This window comes from Apodemus sylvaticus, chromosome 22 (assembly GCF_947179515.1).
Source record: "Apodemus sylvaticus chromosome 22, mApoSyl1.1, whole genome shotgun sequence".
In the NCBI taxonomy this organism is placed as follows: domain Eukaryota; kingdom Metazoa; phylum Chordata; class Mammalia; order Rodentia; family Muridae; genus Apodemus; species Apodemus sylvaticus.
Window position 1 is genome coordinate 50,412,959 of NC_067493.1, and position 21,818 is coordinate 50,434,776.

A 21,818-nucleotide genomic window follows, 5' to 3' on the forward strand; every position below is an offset into this window, starting at 1 on the left:
GGAGCTGCTGCTCCTCCCTCTCTGTGGGACTCCTGAAGAAGCAGGTTCTAACACCAGTGAGGGATGCCTCTGCAAGAGGGACCAGCTCGCCAGCAAGGGTGAGGGCAAGCAGGCAGAGAGCAAACGCCTCCTTCTCCCAAGTCCTGTTATGTGGGCTGCCACCAGAAGGCGCCTTCCCACCTCAAATGATCCGAGCAAGAAAATCCCACCGGGGCATGCGCAGGGCTGGGGTTTAATTGATTCCTGATGCTGTCAGGTTGATGCCCAGGCCTGACCACAGGTAGATGGAAACACAGTGCTGGGCTGCATCCATGGTGTGGGGGGCAGGAAGGGAAGGGTGCAGCATCTTAAAGAGACTGTCCCCAAGGAGCTTAGCTCCCTCCCACTCCACCCCGCCTCTCATGGGTCCTGCTCTGCAGTGCAGCTCAAACTGCAGACAAGCCTCTAAGACTCGGGAGCACTCCCACAAACCCAGCCCAGCTCTGCGGACACTGTCAGGGGAGGGCTCTGCTAGTCTCCATAGCTCTCTAAATGCCTCACTCTCATGCTTGATCAGAGCACTTGGCATGTAAACATTAGTTACTATATATCACTTTATAATGGTTGCAGCATTCATGCTGGAACCCTTTTAAGGTGAACCCATACTGAGAAAACACTGGATACCAGAATGGCTAAGACCAGTAATTACCGGAGCTGCCAAGGGTGGAGCCCAACAACGCCATCACACATACTGCTGCCTGCCGCAGGGGGTGAGAGGGAATGGGGGGGATGGGGGGCGGGGGGGGGGGCTCTGGCTTGCAAAGCGGCCTAACCGTGTCTACTAGAGCTGACCACATGCCTACGCTTGGTGGTCTATTCTAGATATGGGCCCCACATGCACAAGCAGGGGACAAACTGCACATAGCACAGATGCAATCTCCTGCACATGCTCACAGGGAAAGAAACAGACAGGAACTAGATCAACTGCATGGTTCTGCCTCAGTAAAGTACTAACCCTGCCCCAACTACAGTGTTATAGGGACAACAGTGACCAGAAAGGAGCAGGGGGGCGTGAGGATGTGTTCATGTTATAACATTTGAATTAAAAGACTTAAAAACAATCCCAGTTAGTAACTTGAAGCAGGATCTTAGAAACGGCTCCTCTGAGAGTAAGTACACCTACTTGTGAGGGTGTAGGTGGGAGGGAAAGACTAGGGCTAGCTTGGTGAAGGTTAGGTTCCCACAGTAAACATTCCCTTCTGTGCAGACAGTATAAAGACCGTTCGTTCCCAGATGACCCTTCCAATCAGAATCACAAACTAATAGCTGAGCAGGGATTTGGAAAATGTCAGGGCCACTCTAAAATGAGGTAAGCCACCAAGTAGTTAAGTTCCCAGGTATCTGAGGCCAACCATGAGATCCACAGGCAGCCGCAGTAGGCAGACATGGGTGCCATGGCACTAGGGTGTGTGCCCACACCTCTTTCACTCAGGTCATCAGGCTTGGTGACAGGGTCCTTCACCTATGAAGCCAGCTCACTACTGGGTCTAAACACCAAGAGTCTATGGCAGTTTTGTGAGGTGCTGTCAGTCCAACAGCAAGTTTGTTAAGGCCAGACCCTGACCCCAGGGCTGACATTTTGAAGGATAGGTGTGGGAATCACACTCAACCCTGAGGCCTGTCCACACTATATGAAGACAACTCTTGCATAAATCCCTTGACCTGTGTCCATGCTGCACTCATATACAATGAGGTGGACCCGGAAATGGCAGCTGTGTTTAAACACATGCAATTATTTAGTGCCATGCACAAGGGCCCATGAAGATGACGAGAACGAAACATGATATGAGACACAGCCCAAAGGTAAGGTTCCCTCATGGAGCTGGTCATCACTAGCAGCCATTAGTTAAGTCACCATCAACAACAAGAATCTATTTCAACCTGTGGCGATGGTGAATTCAACCAGGACTCATTAATTTAGTCTGAGTCCAGTGAGACTGGGGACAAGGAGCATCATCAGACAGGAGTGGCTGGGTCAAGCTGCTCTGACAGAGCCACATCCCGCCTCTGCACTGACAGATTCAAGCCTGAGTCCTACATTGTAAGTGTACTTTACTCTGGTACCAGCTCAGACCCCAGCACTCAGCTTCAAGCCCAGCAGGGAAGTGTTTTATCTTAACAGACTGCACACGTGGAAAACAAGCTACTGTCCTGGGCACTAATTCAAATGGTTTTTAACAACTCTGCACAAATTTCTTACTAGAAAGAAAACATAAATGTTTGCTTTGGTTTGTGAACTTTAATTTCTTTCTTTAAAATTTAGTGTACTTCTTTCATGTCACCTTTTAACTCCAAGCGCTGTTGAGTTCTGGCATGCAGTGCAGGGTTTCTACATTCCTGGTGAATGTATTCTCTCCAGAGCCACACTGAGACCAAAACTGCTGTGGTAAAGCACTCAACGCTTTCTTTCCTTCCCCAAGTTTAAAGCCTGTAACTGTACAATATGGTTAGCCCTAAACAATTAATAGAAAGATTCAACTCTAGTTGAATCACCAAAAGAGAGTAAAGTACACTTACAATGTAGGACTCAAGCTTAAATCTGTCAGTGCAGAGGTGGGGGTGTGGCTCTATCTCTGAGCAGCTGCCCAACACATGCAAAACCCTGGCTCTGACCTTGAAAGTCAGTAAACAAGGAGACAGGCGTTCCCTGAGGGTCCACAGAGGCGTGGCGCGCCTTTTGTCTCTATCACCTTTCATGCTACAGCCCAGCATACATTTGGACATAAAGATGTAAAATTAATATAGTGATAAGTTTATACACATACATCTAAATATAAACAAAGAAACTAAAGACTACCAAGTATAAAAGAAGCTTGGACGAGAGCATAAACCACAAGACTTCTGCTCTGTAATCTCTAACATGGACAAATGTGTCCTATGATTTGCCTGAAGCTCATAGCAGATTTAAAAGGAACTTTTCTAGAGAGGTACACTGCTAATCTCAATGAAGAGAATTCTGTTCCAGAATTCGAGAACAAGTCTAACCATCCTGTTCTCCTTTCCTTGGGAAATGTAACACAGGATCTCAATGTGGTTAAGTGGAGGAGGTAGTTCCACAGGCTATTCTCACAAACTGTAATACTCCACAGAGTTCAGCACTCTCAGTCTTGAGGGCAGCTTTATCTCAGCCAATCAATTCATGACCAAGATCTCTTGTGCAAAGTGAGTACTTGTACCTTTTGCTGTCATCTTCCAAAGTAATAGTCAGTCTACTACCACCACTGGTGGTGGTGGTGGTGGTGGCGGCGGCGGCGGCGGCGGCGGCGGCGGCGGCGGCGGCAGCAGAGGTAGCAGCAGTTTTGGAAATGTGTTCTGGATTGATTCTGGGGGTTATACAGGATCCAGCCACAACAATTTGAGACCCCTCTGAACTATAGAAGACCTTGGGCTTCTCAGGCCAGCACCATGCTATCTGGTGTCACAGTACTTAAGGTGTTTGTCCGTCTTTCCGCTAGTCCTGACTCCGCACACCACCCCAGAGCATCATTGGGAGTCCAGTCCTTTCTATAGTACAGTCCTGAGTGAAAGCATAGGTGGCCTGAGGGAAGCACAGAGCGATGACCATTAAACTACGAGTAGAGATGGTAGTGTTCCACTTCCTTCCAAAGCTCACTGACTGGAACATGTGGCCATTGTGGGGCCTGACACTAACTAATCAAGCTAATGTCCTTTTAATACACCACCTGGCTAAGACAAACAATCACTAAAAGCTATGGCTTTGGAACAGGCAATGCCACTAATCATAGCACTACTGTGACAACACAGGAGTACACACACAGGAGGACTTTGTTACGGAAAGAGATCCCTCATGATTTAGAACTCTGATCCAAATCATGAATCTGGAGAAAGGGTGCCCAGGGTCACATATCACTAAGCATGTCTCTCACATACTGCTCAGGCACACAGTGTGCAAGGCAAAACATCTGTTACAGAGGAAAGTGTGCATGGGCCTCCTACAGCGTCAGGCTTCCCTCCTCAGAGCCATGCTCCATCCAACCCTGATAGGACACTGAACTAACTCATAGCACTGACGTCCAGTTACAGCCCAGCATCAAGCACACGTGCAATACACTAGGCTCTGTAAACTGTACCGATACACATGCAGAAATGCATGAGTAGAAGATTCCTAAACACACTTTAGGTATGATAGGCTCTTAAATACTTACTGTACTGCAGGCTTAAAGGGTGGTGGGACAACACCTATGACACTCCAATGAACCTCAGGCTGATTTTATAATATGGCCTCAAGATAAAGTTCAAAGATTATGTTAAGCTGAGGTGTTTCATCTGGTACATTTAGGATTTCTTCTGAGGGGATCTGAGACATGCTATGAAGAGTCCACAAGAATCTGGGTAAGGAGGTTTAATTACAGTAGGACACACTGTGCTCCACAGCTCCAACCGACACCCTGCGCCCCACAGCTCGGCAGCAACGAGAAGCACATCCCCCCAGGCTGATGCTTCGTAAAGAAAGAGCCAGAGGTGGCTTTGACTTTGCGACTTCTCTAAAGGGCACCATGTCAGACCTCTGAGCACACGGAGCATGATCCTCTACTGCTTGCCAGCCCTTGACTGATAAAGTATGGATTCAAAGTGTCGCTGGCAGTTATGAGAGAGACAAAACTGTGCACAACAATGGCAGTTGTTCTGTCCTGCAGTATACAGATGTGTAGCTGCAGAACTCTCTCCTGCCTGAGCAGCAGCTGTCCCCAGCACAGGGCTCTGCGGGTGGGATGGGGGTGAGGCTAGAGCGCAGGCGCCTCTGTAAAATCCACCTGACCTCATGCTGGGCTCTATCAATACAGCCCTACTTTCATTCTCCTCCAGCCCAGACAGCGACAGAGGCAGAGACCAGAAACCACCACAGGCCACTAAGTGGCCCACTAATGTTTTCCAAAGACATGCTGGGGTAAAAGCCATTCTTTCAATGGCCTGTGATCTGAGAAAGGACTCTCTGTGCCAGGAAAAGGCGTCTCACACCTTGCACAAGTAGAAGGCGAGGCGAGGCTGTGCCTTCCGTGGGTGTGCATGCCAAAGAGCAGCAGACCACCCAGGTTCACTGTGCTGTGAGAGGCAGCAAGCCTTCTGCCATACTCCTATACTGCCACATGCTTAAAGGAAACGGAAGAACAATGTAAAAGCATTTCCTTTTAATTGACTGCTCAGTTTCTGTACAAAATCCTGTAACAGGTGGTAAGCACTGCAGACACACATGCAGACAAAGCAGCCATATAAAGAAATGCATCTAAAACCCTTAGAATGGTGACTGACTTTTGTGACCGATGTACTTGACTATAATTACATCTAATTCAATAAAGCCCACCAGTCTCCCTGCCTGATGCCTTGTAAGAGAGGCACCAGGCCAAGTGACTGCCAGCACTCACAAGGAAGTTACATCAACTGCAATCCCTATTCTTATCGGATGGCCCAAATTTTCAACTCCAGATCCACGGGGCCTTAAGCCAGTTACTTTACTTTTAATATCTGAAAATTGAAGATGTAATCACGTATTGCTGAAGGCCTTACAAGAATGAAGTGAGATGTTTATTTAATTAGCAGACAGGTAATATCCTGCATTTCCAGGGTATTACTACTAATTTCATCCTCACCTTGAGTCTGTGAAGAGGAAAGAATGACTGTCTTTTTTTTGTGAGTACACTGTAGCTGTCTTCAGACACTCCAGAAGAGGGCATCGGGTCCCATTACAGATGGTTGTGAGCCACTATGTGGCTGCTGGGAATTGAACTCAGGACCTCTGGAAGAGCAGTCAGTGCTCTTAACCGCTGAGCCATCTCTCCAGCCCCAAATGACTGTCTTTCTTATTTATTTATTTATTTATTTATTTATTTATTTATTTATTTATTTATTTATTGGTTTGTTGTTTGAGTTACTTATTTTACACTTTGTCTGCATCTATGTCAACTATACTTATGCCTGGTGCCCAAGGCGATCAGAAGAGGGTGCTGGATCCTGAGACGAGCTATGAGCACCATGTGGGTGCTGGGGATTGAATACTCATCCTGTGGCAAGAGCCACAGGTGCTGGGAAGCCAGGCTGCCTGGCCTTAAAGCTCATGCTATTAAACAGCACCAGCCTCAAAGGCACTTTAATATAAATGTCACAGGATAATTTACAACTCACTTATCTCCTTTATAATCACTTAGACAATTAGTAGATCTATGTTTGTAATCCAGCTGGAACACATACAAGGGGAGTAAAACAATGGGCGTTTGAGTCTATCTTATTTTCAGTGTATTTCGAGGCATTTCATTTTTAGATGATGACAGTTTCTTTTAATTCTGAAGAAAAAAAAAAAAAAAGGAACTTCACCAACCAAAGTAATTACTCTCAAGACACTTGAAGAACTAAGGCTCCTGTTGTTCCTGCCCTGATGCAGAACTTGAGCCCTGCACTGACCTGGGCAACATAGAGAACACACAACACAATAGGAAAAGATGCTCAACAGAGGCATGCTCTCAGGAGCAGGAAAACAGCAACTCCAGGAATGTTTTCAGGAAGTACTGTCTCTACTTTTTAAGATGTATTTATTTTATGTATGACATAAGATACGTATGTGAGTACACAGTAGTTCTTTTCAGACACACCAGAAGAGGGCATCAGATCCCATTACAGATGGTTGTGAGCCACCATGTGGCTGTTGGGAATTTAACTCAGGACCTCTGGAAGAGCAATCAGTGTTCTTAGCCACTGAGCCATCTCTCCAACCCCTGTCTCTACTTCTTATGCTGCAGGAATTAAGCCCAATCTGTCACAACAGATGGGCTTTAAAACAATTTAAACAATTTGAGTGATTGACACTAATATGCTTGGAAGTAGATAAGCAGCTAATGGCGAGGCTAACTCCTAACTCAAGAAGCAACTCTGAGCTTCGCTTGATTCCAGATGCAGCCACTAAATACAAACACAAGATGACGTTTCTTCTTCTAAATCACTGTCCTACAATTCAACTGTCAAAGGCCTTCAAGCACCAGGAAAGGACAAGCCCTGAGCCTGCTGCTCAGTCTGAAAGCAGAGTCCAGTGGCAGAACTCACAGGGAGAAACCACGCCCAGGCACAAGTATGAGCACAGGCAACCTCAGCAAGCAACTGGGGAGCTTCACAGCAATGGAAATGAAGTGAGCGTTCAGGAAAATCAACACTGCCCACATGATTATTCATTGAATAAAGGCAGCCGTGGGCTCCGTTTTAGCACTGCTTCTCCCCCAAGGGCCAATGCCAGAGTCCAAGGTCAGCAGTGCCAGTGACCAGGCAGAACAGGGCAGGCCTGCTCCTTCCGCCTCTCAGCTCCTTTTATGTTGGCATTGGCATGGCTGGGACACTTTCCAGGGGTTCTACCTTCAATCGCCACTCATCTGCTATTACTTGATTTTACCCTCCACAACAGCTGCACCATATCTATACCTCCTGCTTAACACTAGGGGCAATAATGCAGAGATCTTCCTCAAAATGACCTCCCTCTGTCCTCACCTGGTATCTGCACGTTTAACTAAGACATAGGAACAGCACTCCGCACTCTCAGTAAGGCATGTAAGTAAGAGAAGTCTGTGTGTACTGTGGAGCGAGCGCTATGGAGTGCCCTCAGCCTCACAGTGAGTGAGTGGAGGAGCGGTCTCCTCTTAGAGGTCCCTCTAGTCCCAGTGGCAGAACATCAGAACCACTTGTTTAAAACTTCGGAACACAAGATCCAGCCCCGGGCAGTTTAAGGGCCACCCTAGTAACCTAAGATTTGCATTAACACTTTACTGCAAGTCTTAATCCAAGGACTCCAGAGGAAGTATGTGTGCCAGACTAAGGGAGACAGTGGTGAGAGGGGGGATAGCTCCAGTGCCTCACCCCACTATCATTACACTGTTTAAAACATGCAAGCACTTTGATCCATGAGTAGTATGAACAGGCAACACTACCCTGAAGGGAGAGAAGCTCACTGGCTGGATTCACACTCACTACATTCCATTGCTGCGATGAACACTGTGACCACACAACTTACCTGAGGAGGTGTTTGGTTTCAGAGTGCTAGGAAGCCATGATGACAGAGCAAAGGCAGGGAGGCAGGGCAGCCGAGAGCTTGAGTCCTGGTTAGCAAACAGGAGGCAGGGAAAGCTATCTTGTCTTCTGAAACCTCACAGTCTGCCCCCAGTGACATGCCTCTTCAAACAGACACACCTCACCACTGGGTGTCACACAAGCAGTCACACACACAAGGACACACCTCACCACTGGGTGTCACACGTGTAGTCACACACACAAGGACACACCTCACCACTGGGTGTCACACAAGCAGTCACACACAAGCCAACTGGGACCATTCTCAGTCCAACCTCTGACCCTGAGATGTCCCCTGAGCATCAACTCTAACACCAGCTTCCTTTCTTGTGTCTTTGCTCGACTTGCTACAAAGACCAGGAACCTAGAACTCGACATCTTCCCAACTGCCTGGGCCAGGATGGTTTTCTTAAGAAAGTAAGACTAAGCCAGGCAGTGGTGGCACACACCTTTAATCCCAGCACTTGGGAGGCAGAGGCAGGCGGATTTGAGTTCAAGGCCAGCCTGGTCTACAGAGTGAGTTCCAGAACAGCCAGGGCTACACAGAGAAACCCTGTCTCAAAAAAAAAAAGGAAGAGGGGAGGGGAGGGGAGGAGAGGAAAGGAAAGGACAAGACAAGACAAACCCCCCCACCTGACTTTCTGTTAGGTGGGATTGGTCACTGCTGTCCTCAGTGCACTCACCAAACACAGAGCAGTAGAAACTACACAAATGGGAAAGAAAACTAACAAGCAGGTAATTATGAGAGCAAAAGTGTTGAATTTGCTGTAAAGACACAATTTGTTGTAGACAGGCACCCAAGCGGAGCGAAGGGAGTCCGGAAGCTGCCCAGAGGACAGTGAGTGTGCTGGCCTGACTCAGTCCTGGACCCAGGCTGCTCATAGCATACTCTCATCCCGGCAAGAAACAAACCAAAGCTCCCGTGAGAATGGGGACAGTGTCAGTCAAACCAGCGCCTGGTCTCACGCTGACTGACCTGACTGACGGACCTGGCTTCAGGCTCATCTGAGAACACAGGGAAGCAAGGTGTCCGAGCAGTCTCCTCCCCAGAGCTAGGGTTGAGAGCAGGCCAGGCTGGCTATCAGGGCTTTGGTTTGGTTTTTTTTTTTCATGATTTATTATTAATATGTAGTTTTCTTCTCAATCCACAGCTTTTAAATAAATCATATTATTAAATATTAAAATATAAAGTCCTCTTTAGCATTAAAAATATGTCCAAGTCTGGGTATTTAAAAGCAGTCTTTTGGGCACCTTATGGGTAATGGGAAAATTAGTAAAGAAGGAAAATAGCGTTTGCTCCCTGTATGGCTAAAACGATGAACTTGTCCTCCAAAGACATTCATTCATTTTAATTTGCCGTTTTACTCAGTCCTGAAAGCAGAGAGCGTGGCCTCGCCACACCCCTGGTCTCTCTACCTTTGATCAGAAGATTAAAACAGAGAGAGACCTGACTACACAGAGGAGCTCCACTTGACTGCTCTGAAGAAAGACACCAGCCATGGGAGCCCACAGGCGCCCTGATCCTGTTGCCTACTGACTGAGAAGCAGTGTGAGGGCGGGAGTCTCCTCCCCCCTCCCAAGGGTACATTTAACCACTGTGCTCCAGCATATCAGGAAGGAGGCTCACAAGGAAAGGCGTGGCTGGGAGTCTCCTGCACACTGTCTCTGCTATCTGGGATCCCCAGCATTTCAGTACGTGTTCCACTTTCCATCCTAGAGCCATAAATGTGCCACCACAATTCAAATCATCACACACTTCTTAACTGCGGTGTCACCATTTCATGTTTAGAAGACACTGTGTTTGTGGGCCATGCCACTGCTGACTGCTTCCCTGCACTGTGCTCCAGGGTACTCTCCACCCTCCTTATCTCAGGTCTAATCTGTTATTTCTCTGCCACAGAAGAGCCAATTCAAGTCAGATTAGATTATACTAAAGGCAGGGTTCAAGAGAGAGAAGCAGCTCTAGGGCAAGTTCAATGGCCCCAAGGACTAAGGTTGAGGAGCAGTCATGGGGCGGGGGGAGGAGAGAGAAAGAAAGGGAGCTTGGCAGACAGAAGGGAAGGAAAGTAAGAAAAGAGAGAGAAACAGAGACACCAAAACGTCTGGATTATAGGGGGGGGGGGGGAGTTCCAAAAGTTCAGGGTTGGGGGTAGGGTATGTTGGTAGGGACTGAAGGATGCTGGGAGAATCTGGAGGCCAGGTCTGCTTTGATATGTAAAATATTCACCTCAGTCCCTAGTCCCAGAGTCTGAAACCAAGCAAATTTCTCTAACAAGATTAGGAACCTACTAGGGAAAATGAAACAAAGTTCTACAAAATAGATTGCACAGAGGTCCTCCACCTGTAACTGCAGACTGTATGGCAATTCCAGTATATTTTCTCAGCAATAAAACAAGACCACATGATAAAGATCCAGGAATGCAGTAAAGATGGGGAGTACTCTGTGTGTGGTGTGTGTTTGTGTTTGTGTGCGCGTGCGCTCGCTCGTGCACACTCACGCTCACACATTAATGTCTCTTGGGTTTGCCCTTCAGCACTAATGCAAACCCAGGCTGTGGAGGAGCCTGACTCCTTCCCACTGTTAGCCACTGCACACAAACCACCTGAGGAGAAGCTATACAGTGATGCGGTCTTTAAGAGTTTAATTAAGTGTTGCTCAAGTGCCTGAGATACACCCTAACCTCAAAAGATTAACAAGTGACAGAGCAAACTAAAGACCTTCAGGGCTTGACAGCAGACAAAACCAAGGGGCCTGGCCACCCAGAACACACAGCAGTAGTTTGAATGGCAATAATGCATAGAGCTTAGATATTCAAATGCTTGGTTCCCCAGGTGGAGGAACTGTCTGGGAAGGATTTTGAGGAGATGTGACACTAGGGCCGACTCTGAGGTTTCAGAAGCCCATTTTGAGCCAGCTCTCTGCTCAGTGGTCCCTGCCCCGTGCCTTAGCTCCACTGTCACTACTCTAAGCCTCAGAAACCTGAGCCTAATTACAACTTTCGCCCCTGGTTGCCTTGCCATGGTGTTTTTCTCACAGCAACAGAAACACTAAGTGAGATAGGCTGAGGGACGGAGGGAAGGAGGCAAGTCAGCAATGCCTCTAAGCATCGCCCTTTCTGCCTGGAACTCACTCTGTAGACCAGGCTGGCCTCGAACTCAGAAATCCACCTGCCTCTGCCTCCCAAGTGCTGGGATTAAAGGCGTGCGCCACCACAGCCCGAACTGCCTAAAGCTTCTAAAGTCTGCAGCACCTCATCAACTTCATGATTATTCAGTGAGCCAGGTTCTGTGCTGGAACATGCTTCTACACTGGAACATGCTTCTACGCTGGAACATGCTTCTATACCTGCTCTATGTGCTACATGCTTTAGATTAAAAGAAGACACGCGCAGCACCCTGTGGGCTCAAACAGCAATGCCTCGGAGTCCAGAAGGCTCACTGTGAATGGCCCATAGGCAGCAGGCCTGGCAGCACAGCTCAGGAGGCTAGCTGCACTTTGACCCTGAGTCACCCGCCCTTCATGGTACATGTGCATGCTCTCCTCTGCTGGAGACATGGGGGCAGACAGCTCTCACCTTGGTTCCCCCTTTTCAAGACTCTACCCCAAGCCACACAAACCATAAAGAAGCCACTACAGGCCTTCAAGTCTTCACCACAGTCCACACCGACATGCTCATTGACATAATTATGAGGCACCTAACCACAAACTGCCTCATCTGCCTCAGAAAGGCCTGCACCGTTCTCTATCGTCCACAACACCCCAAGACTAGATGGTATTGGTGGTGTTAGTGCTGTAACCACTGTTAAGAAAGCGTTGTCCAGGCTAGCAATGCACACTTACACTCTCAGAGTGGGGATGTGTAAGCACGGAAGCTGACAGGCATGTGTGCAAAAACACTGGGGAAACCTCAAACAGCTCACAACTGCATAAGAAGCGTACACCCAGTTTCTTGGCTCCGTAATACAGGACACAGTTGTCCTGTGCATGCCATTCAGATATACCAGTGCTGCCTTTTGACTGGAGAACTGGCTTGCAGAAATGAAGTATTTACCAAGTGTGTGAGCAGGGGATTTCTAGGCTAGACACCTCCACAGATTGGAGCTAAGAAGCCCTTCAGCGGTACTAAAGGCTCGTTCTTTGATACCTTACCATTCTGTGTAACCAACCACGCCTCAGATGCTCAGGGAGTATCCTAAGACACAGTGTCAGTCCTGTCGACTCTTCACAGCACAAAGCCAACAGGTGCAGCTGCTCAGCACTGACTCGGTGGGGAAGAGAGGGCCCCAGAGCATATGTGGGAAAGGGAAGCAGCTTGTGGGTGAACTGCTCTTGAAGACAGAGCATCAGTGTAGATTCTGTAATTTTTAATAAGAAACACAAGGTGAGGAGATGCCATGTTTTACTCAAGAGCACTGAGACAGACCTTGGAGGTCTCTAGGAAAGTCAGTTTCCTTGTTCAAAAAAGCCTGTTTCCTGAAGGTACTAATCTCTAAAATCTCAGTCAACGGTAACATTTAGCCCACGGTCTCCAACTATAACCTCCATGATCTTACATGTAAACATGCAAGTGACACTGGAAGCAGCATTAACCAGTTTCAATCACACACAACACTTCAACCACTGCCCAGCGCGTGCCCTCTCGAGAAGGCTTCCTTCTTTGTGCTTTGAGCAAGATCTTAAGATCTTGCAGTCTGTTCTGTTTTCCTCAACAGCTATAGCACAGGACCCAGAAATCCAGGGAGCCACTGTGTGGTGTGCATTTCCCAAAGGAACATGTCTGAACCAAGTAAAGTACTAAAGTCCCAGCTGCTCAGACATCAACACCTACTCAGTAATAAATCCTAATGTAGAAAGACTGGACAAATATACTCTGTTACAAGAATCACAGGACTTTCCCACACTTATAAAACCTAAGGATTTCAAAATTTCTCTCTTAACCCCGAAAAAGGGCAGGGAGCCTCTGTCAGCCAACATAGCTCCATGTTCTTCTCTCTGCTGGGTGACTGCAAACTTGTTTATGAGCCTACAAAAGGAAGTGTAAGGGTATTCCACTCATTTCAACCAACTCTCAGGGGACTTTGGGCTCTGTGTTGAATAAGGAAAGAAATGATGTTGCACAGTGGAAACCTCTGTCTATTCTAAAACCTACTCAAGAATACTGTAAGAATGGGGAGAGCAAGAAGGATCCCATTTCTTAACTTCTGTAGCACAAACTGAAATCTAAACACACACAGTGGTCAAATCATGCTGAGGGAAAGAGAGAGAGAGGAAACATAGCTAAAGACACAACTCAAACAGCTGCCTGAAGAGGACAGCCGGGAGAAGAACTCAACATTAACTTGAGGTGAGGGGAATGACATATGACAGAAGAACAGGAGAAAACAACGCCGTGCCTGGAACCTCACCGGCAAGTGCACAGGGCAGCCAGACAGAGGCAGCATCCAGAGCACAGACGCACCTTGTACAAGCGGAACTGAGCTGTCTAATGAGGCACACACAGGGCCAGGGTGGAGAAGGTCACAGTGCAGGACCAGGCAAGCCATAGCCTCGCACTCACAGCACTTCTGTGTGTGCAATGTGTATGTGCAGCAGTGTGGAAATCAAGACTCAATTGCAAGCAGCTTTACCCACAGGCCCAACTCCAGGACATCCCTGAGCCACAGACAGGCCAGCTTTGTGGACACGTGACTACGGAGCAACTAGGAACAAGTGTTGACAGGTGCTCAGAGCTATGTCTAATGGCCAAGATCGCACTTCGGGATTTTATTTTCATAATTTTCTTTAGTACCCAACTATGCCAGCCAAGCAAGCAAGATTATTAGAATGCACAGTGTGCCTTCAAAGCCTTTGAGTTCATAAATGTTGGCAGAAGAATTATGCTTTAAAATTCATACATAAAAAGATGCAAGGTTGATTTCAGATACTTAGAGAGGAAGAGTTCTTTGCAGATGGAAAATACTACATGTCTTTTATTGAGGTCGGGCCTTTTGTTATCCGTTGTAATGCTAAATGCAAGCCCCTGGAACCTGGTATACACACCTCAAGTAGGCCTTGCTTCCAAATTATTTCTGATTGGTGAATAAAGATACCAAACAGCCAACATCTAAGGAGAAAAGACATAGGAAGAAGGAAAAGGGGCTGGAGAGATGGCTCAGTGGCTAAGAGCACTGACTGCTCTTCCAAAGGTTATGAGTTCAAATCCCAGCAATCACAAGGTGGCTCACAACCATCTGTATAGCTACAGTGTACTCATATACATAAAATGAATAAATATTTAAAAAAAAAAAAAAAAGAAGAAGAAGAAGGAAAAGCCTCCATGGATTAGGAGTCAAAAACACATGGCCCTGAGGGCTGGCCAACTAGAGGCAGCCCAGATGAAGCATAAGTAATAACTTAGGGTTATCGATAGGAAAGTAGATTCTAACCGCATAGAGGGTACTAAAGGCTGTGTGTGTCTTTTATCCAGGAACTGAATGGTCAAAGGTGGGGCAGAAACGTCAGGATGGGATTAAATCATTTCTACAACAGTCTTTAATCACAGCACTTGGGAGACAAAAGTAGGCAGATCTCTGAGTGAAAGGCTAGCCTGTTTCACATAGCAAGTTTTAGGCTAGCCAGGGCTACACAGTTAAATCTTACCTTAAAAACATAAGCAACAAAGGTTCACAGTAGAAATAAATGGCTCATTAACACAACTGTATGTGTGTTGAGAAAATCAAACACTAGAATAGCAATCTGCCTTCAACGGAAAAAAAAAAAAAAAAAAAACTACCAAAACCAAAAAACAAAACGAGCGTTATTTTATCCTAATGTTTTCCCAATGCTACTACCCTACACTGGGCACCACTGACAGACTAACAGCCATGTCAGTCCAGTGCCACACACCTTATTTGTATCTTACTCAATCCTAAAACAGTTCACTTTTCACAGACATGGCAAACATAGGCTCAATTGATGTAAGTCCTTGACTCTAATTTATCTAGCTTCTGTTTGGCTGGGGAGGAAGTCGGAAAGGGCACCAGTTTCCAGCAGTGTACTTAGTCTTTCCTGGAAGGAACACCCTCAAGCTGTCCTGACACCCAGCACAGTGGTGCTTGCCCAGCTGCCTTTGCTGCATAAATGCCACCACAAGGACACCACAGGCACAGAGCCAGCTCCTCAAACTGAACAGGCTACCTAGGCATCACTCCCTGCCCTACAAACACAGGCAGTCTCCATCACCAGAATACTCTCTTCTAACTGCTCTCTCGGGCTCTAAGGCAAGCTCTACAGCATGAGCCAAAGACTGGAAGGAAGCTTAGGAACATTCACAGCAAAATCTAAAAGTGCCTAAATCTAAATCTAAAAGTTGACACACAGCACTTCCCGATTACAAGCCAACACCTTCCAAAAGAGAGAGAGTACAAAACTGTCAGCTGGGAAACCCACACCCTCATCCAAATGCCCAAATTACTCAGAAAATAGAGCCATCAATGTCATCAGGTAAAGACTCCTCTGTCAGGGTGGCTCAGCCTGAGGCCAGCCTCTAGGAGGGACAATCCACCATGTTGCTTTTGTCTATTCTAAGCAATGACAAGGACAGTCTTCCAGAGTAGCCTGTCCCAAAACCACCAATGATCTAAAGAAAACATCTGCAGCCTCCTCCAAGAACTGAACTACTGGAGGGGCACGTGAGGGACAGCCCTCCTAAACCCTTCCACCCCTCATTAAACAGCTCAGAGTGAGGGTGGACAGCCACTGCCAACAAAGCTCCCTGAGGTTTGGCGTCATTTTTTTCAAGTCACTTAAAGAACCAGACAGCTGACATGAGAAAGAGAATCCTAGAAAGAGGCAAGCGGAACATCAGCCAGCCTCTGCGACCTCTGCAACTGTGCACGGGCCAAGCCTCCCTTCTTAATCAGGGGACTGCCGTCCGGGGGCCATGACAGTCCCCACAGCCTGTTGTGACTGGTGGAAGAAGGTGCTACTGGCACCATGTAGGGAGACGCCAAAGGCGCAGTTTAATCATCCCACAACATTCAAGAGCAAACACTCAACCTATGGCTGAAAACCTCTAGGCTCATAAGTGAGTCTAGTCAATTACCTGTTTATTCAGAAAAAGAAAAGGTTGGAAGGGATTGGGAAGGGGCCAAGACCAACCCTGAGAGTGGAGATTACACCATTTACACTTCCCATAATTCAGTGACTCAGAGTGAAGGAGGAAAGCCAGCCCATTCCAAAGAGGAAGGTCAGCCAGTGGAGACGGAGTGCACATTGTAGCTCAGAACTAGCATTCTCACCATACTTTTAACTATGCTTAAGTTTTAACTAAGCATAAAGGAAAGTGTGCTCATAACAGATAAATGGGAAATAAGAATTTATGAGTTCATACACACACAAAGCATACACACATACACTTTTAAAACCTTATTTATTTTGCACTTCTTGTAAGCCAATGTTGCAATGGTCTAAATTAAATTTTTACTATAATTGTACAAATAAAAAACCAAATATAAGCTTAATTTTTTTCTAAGCAAGACTGTTAGATAGCTGATACTAGAAAATGATTCATTTTGAATGTGTCATAATGAAAGTATTCCATTTACAATTAATAATCTAGGTTGTAGAGACAATAAGTAGTCTATAACGAGAAACTATAAATATAATAATAATCTTTACTCTCACCTTTTTAGCTATTGTAGAAAATTAATTTAAACCTAATTTTCAATTTAAAATGAAAACAATGTTCCTTCTCTTTTGACAGACTCTGGGGTGTTGTTCTATAAAAAGCACCCATTAAATACATGTGTAAGTGAAAAACAGTAGTATCTGAATCACAAGAAGTCGTTACCTTAGGCATACCTGGGTCTAACCTGTAGGAAACCCCTGTGTATTGAGGCTCAGACATGTGATGAGTAGAAATACCTTAAAGGCAAATATATTTTTGATTTTTTTTGTGATTTTTTTTTTAATTTATTTACTTTATCTCCACTGTAGCTATCCTCAGACATCCCAGAAGAGGGCATTGGATCCCATTACAGATGGTTGTGAGCCACCATGTGGCTGCTGGGAACTGAACTCAGGTCCTCTGGAGGAGCAGTGTCTCCAGCCCCGGTTTGGTTTTCACATGCTCACATACGTCAGCACAGCGCTGTGTTAAGCAGTGGGCAGCACATGAGCATCTCAGTGTGACTAAGCTGCACACCGAGCATCCCGCCGGCCGACAGCCGGGCAGGGCCACAGTGGTCAACAGCCTCAGAGACCAGGCTTCATCTGTACTTCCACCTTCCAGCCCACCTTCCCCAAGGCGCTGGACTCACTTATGAAAGCTAGCAGAGCATTGTGAGTGTCACCTGTGTTGTGATCACAGTTCCCGTAATGCCCACTATTATCCCTAAAGTTTTTCCATCATCTGATGGTGGGCACCACTGCTGATGTCACCTTTGGCCCTCTCTCCAGATATGGCCTGGAGAAGCACCATCAAAGCCTGGAGACCCCACCACGCTGTCTTTCTAGTGCTAGGGCCTGACGTCTCCTCAGAGTCCTGCCAGGCTACTGCTCAAGCCCTTAAGAACCCTTGAATGAACGCTACACCGCAGCAATCCATCAGTGTTCCTCTGACCCCCAGCCTGGGACCTTCCAACAACCACTTTACTCAGTTGAGATTCGCTGGGGGAAGCTACTGATAGACTCTCTAACACTGAGACTGAAGCATGGCCAGCAGAGCTGTTGGCAGTACCTTCACCCTAAGACAGACTACGGCCTGCAGCCAGCAGCTAAATCCCTGCCCTAGGGCACCTAGGCAATTAAACAAGGCTGAAGTGCTGTGTGCCCAGTGAGGAGCTCGATGGGAATGGACAAGAAATGTTCTGTGTTTCATACCTAGTGTATAAAAAGAAAAAGAAATGGAGGGGAGTAGAGGTGCTATGCACCGTGTTCTATGAAAACGAAACACCCTTTATCAATCTATTATAACTAGACTATGGGCAGAGGTAAGAAATGTTAAATTGAGTCATTTTATTTTGGTTTCATTGATCCAAAAGTTCATGCCTATTTAGCAGCAAAGTTCACACCCACAGTAAATGTGGGCCATGGCAACTGTCCTGGTCACCTAGTTCACAGTCTGCTTTTGACAGTCACCAAGCTGTGTGCCTTCATCTATGGAAAGGAGCACCTGGGCGACACTATACAAACTTTCACCATTTAATTCAACCTAACTATTCTTAAATTATGCCAAATAACAATGTAAGGAGGAAACCTTAGGAAGAATAACAGGAAGGCCATGCTAGTGAGTCTCAAATCCAAACCGTGTATGAAGAGTACTGCAGACCCGGCTTCCCTGGGGACCACATGGCTCTGAGTCTTATTATGCAAGCACAGGTGTGCATAGCAGAGTGGCAACATGAACAGATACAAACACAGCAAACCCCTCCACCTCCATCTACACACAGTGTGGTCACTGCTGAGAGAGTGAACCACCAAGAGCGTCCTGAAGACTGACCTTCTGTTGACCGGCTTTTCATCCTTCTCATAGGGCCGCACAAACCACTTCCCGATCCTCACGAAGTTCTTATCCATTAGGCACCTACAATAAGCACATCAGGAATTACCTTCACAATGTCAGTCAGTAACAAATTAACTTAGCACTGTGTCAACAACCCAGAGGAGAGGCACTGAAGGAAGGAAGCTGCAAGCAGTGCCAGACCACCTGTCAGAATGTTTCCTTACATTGCCCTGGAAGGGGTGGGGAGCATAAGCAAAGAAGCAAAATAGTTTAGAATGAAACTCCTGTATCATCAAGGTCAGAGTGCAGGGAACTTAAAGACTCTTCTTCCTGCAAACTGGGTTTGGAATTTTCTTATAGTAAGTGATCAATTCTTTAGGAAGAACGCTGATAACAAACCTTTGGCACCATCCATCACCTCCCTGAAGCTTGCTTTCCGAGGGCACAGAAGCACCTACGGGCAAGTGAGGGCTGGGCAGCAGTCCCCCTAGTGAGGAGTGTGAGCTGCACTCAGACCGAGGCTGCACGGGGTTCTCAGCCACGGGCATTCGTGCTTCTGTGCTCTGCTGTCAAGTGACAGACATTGTCTTGAGGACAGGTAAGGAGTAAGCGTGGCAGTCACAGAGAACACCAGCAGTGCAGACAACTGACTAGTGACAACACAACGATGCCCAAGTTCTTTCGTGTGCAGCCAGGTGACGACTCCACCTCAGCGCCACCTGCAGTGGGTGAGAGGCCGCAGAGCACCAAGTGCCCTTGATCTTAAAATAATTTGCAATGTGAGAGAAAGTGGACATTCTGAACGAGATGGAGCACAGCGGCCTCTCTATGTCAGTCAGCTTGAAGGGATGCTGTCCGAATGCAGCGTGGAATTCTTTTGTTCAAAGGCCTGTGAGAGCTAGACAGCAATTCCTATCTCAATATTCAGGCAGATCTGTCTCTGCCATTCCCACCCCATCAAAGACTATGGAAACAATTCAAGCCCTCACCCATTTCGTTACAGGTTAAACGAGTTAGTAAATGTCAGGCAACAGCCTCTCCTCACAGTGTAACTCCCTCTGTGCAGACTCAATTTGGAACAGGGTTCCATCAAATACCACTGGATTTATTTGGAAAGTGAACAGTTTCCCTTATTCGACATAAAGAAAATCATTTCCAATGTAACTCAATCTGACTTCATGCTTCTAAGTGATCAAGACTCTGAATACATTAAATTTTGAATAGAAAAAATGGAGCAGCCACCTAGGGAAAGGTCACAAGACGTGAAACTGTAAAGCCTCGCCAGGCTCTTCCCCAGCCAGACTCCATCCATCCTGAGCAGATATGCCACACAGAATGCAGCACAGTAAGAGCTGAGAGCTGCTAGCACCACAGTGGCCATCACCAGTAGCAGTGGGAGTGTCCACAGCTGAGGCACATGGGGAACATCTTCGAGCAAGGTCAGAGTCACCAAGTGGGTGGACTGCCAGATACATCTGTGCACGAGGCCAGCACATAATTGATAGCGCCATGATACTCCCTTAACTCCTCTTTTTTCTTTTATTTGGTTTATCAAAAACAGGGTCTCTCTGTGTAGTCCTGGAAAGCTTGAACTTGCTTAGTAGAGTAGACTGGTTTGGCCTTTAACTTACAGAAATGTGCCTGCCTCTGCTTCTGCTTCCCACGTGCTGGGATTAAAGGAATGCACTACCACAGCCAGCTCCTTCTTTTCTTGAGCTCAGGTTCACATCATAACTGAATTAATGTGCATGCATTTCTTCTCTTGGGAAAAGCTGTCACTGAGTGTCTACCTTGAAATCCACAGTGCACAGAATAAAAGCAGCGGTGGCAGGCAGGGGGTCACACCCACCAGCAAACTTCATCTCAAGAGAACTGCATTGGATAAAGTTGTGCTGGGCTTGGGGTGGAGATCATACACAACTCCTCTGAGGTGAGGCTGAACGTAAGAAAGTGAATGGGATGCTGTCAGCTTTAAGCCTTGGGAGGAAATGGAAGAGATGTGAATACACTATGGAAGACAGTTCTGTGGCTGACTAGCATCTGGGAAGCCCTGATTCTGCAACAGACTACAGTGGAGCAGACATGCAGTCTGAATAGAAACTAAGAGGAAACATAAAAGCTCTTCTAATACTGCAACAAAACAATACAACACAGAGCCCAACAGCCGGTTGGTTCCCACGTGGGTTGGTTCCCACGTGAGATGCCTCCACGGCTAGTGAGCCAGGACTCCTCTTACTGCTCTGCGCTGCTTTCCTCCTCCGTGTTCTAAACTGTGAAGACTCTTCCTGTCTCTGATGTCATCTGGGTTTCTCTTGTGTTTATATCAGGGTTGCAGTAGTCAGTCAGTCAGGACGACAGTGACTATTCAACAGGCAGGTAGAGCCTGCACTAGGGCACGTTCTGGGTCCTGCTCTGCACTGTGTACTGCTCAATCAATAGCTGACATAAGTGTTAGACAAATTCATTAAGAATTATTTTCCTGTTCATAATCCAAGCACTTTTATGGCCATGTTTGTTGTGTGTCATGAGGCACCTGGTAACCGGTAAGGAAATCTACTGAATGTGCTTCTTCATGGCCTATCTGTCAGATCCCAATGCAGCCTAAACCCACAGTGCCTCAGCACTGGAGGGATCGTGTGGCTACTGAGACATGGTCAAGTAAACCAACACTACTATAAACTGTAATAATTACATTCAAAGAACATAATTAGGCAAATGCTTTTTTAAAGGTAGTTTTAAATTATAAAAATATCAGAAATAAAATATACACTTCTACCATTCTTTGCTCTTTTTGGTGAGATAACGGTCAAAATTTGTATTAAACTTTACAACTCAACCTTGCAGACAATTCTATCTGCCAGAAATTGTTTCAGAGCACTTCACAGTCACTCACTACCAGGCATGTATTACAGTCAACCTGGGTACCAGTAACATTTTCAAAATCAGTTTCCTATGAAGATGACATCGTTCTGGAAGGCAGCTGAGGAGCCCAGAGGCCAACAATGCTAAGCAGAGCTGAGAAGAATCTCTCTTCTATCTAAGTGCCTGCACCTTCAAGGTCATCCTGTCAAGAGCAAGACAGCAGTGCTGGAAATGAAGGCAAGTTCCTCACATGCGCCCATGGGGGAGGTCCCTGTGGTGTGCACTATGGTGTTCCACTCCACTCTGAATAATTATCCCATGTGCCAGCTTCCATCTCTACTCCCAAAGCCTGGGCAGACCTGAGGCAGG

The 21,818-nt window shown here is 46.7% G+C and overlaps 1 protein-coding gene across 5 annotated transcripts in view; it reads right to left on the reverse strand.

The window, feature by feature from the left end:
• The window catches only part of Med13l (mediator complex subunit 13L), a 206,946-nt gene that overhangs the window by 67,864 nt on the left and 117,264 nt on the right, over positions 1–21,818 (reverse strand). For all 5 annotated transcript variants that reach the window (XM_052168512.1, XM_052168513.1, XM_052168511.1 and 2 more), the window contains one exon: positions 18,585–18,668. In XM_052168512.1, coding sequence (XP_052024472.1) covers positions 18,585–18,668 — 84 coding nt within the window. The remainder of the gene's footprint in view (positions 1–18,584; positions 18,669–21,818) is intronic.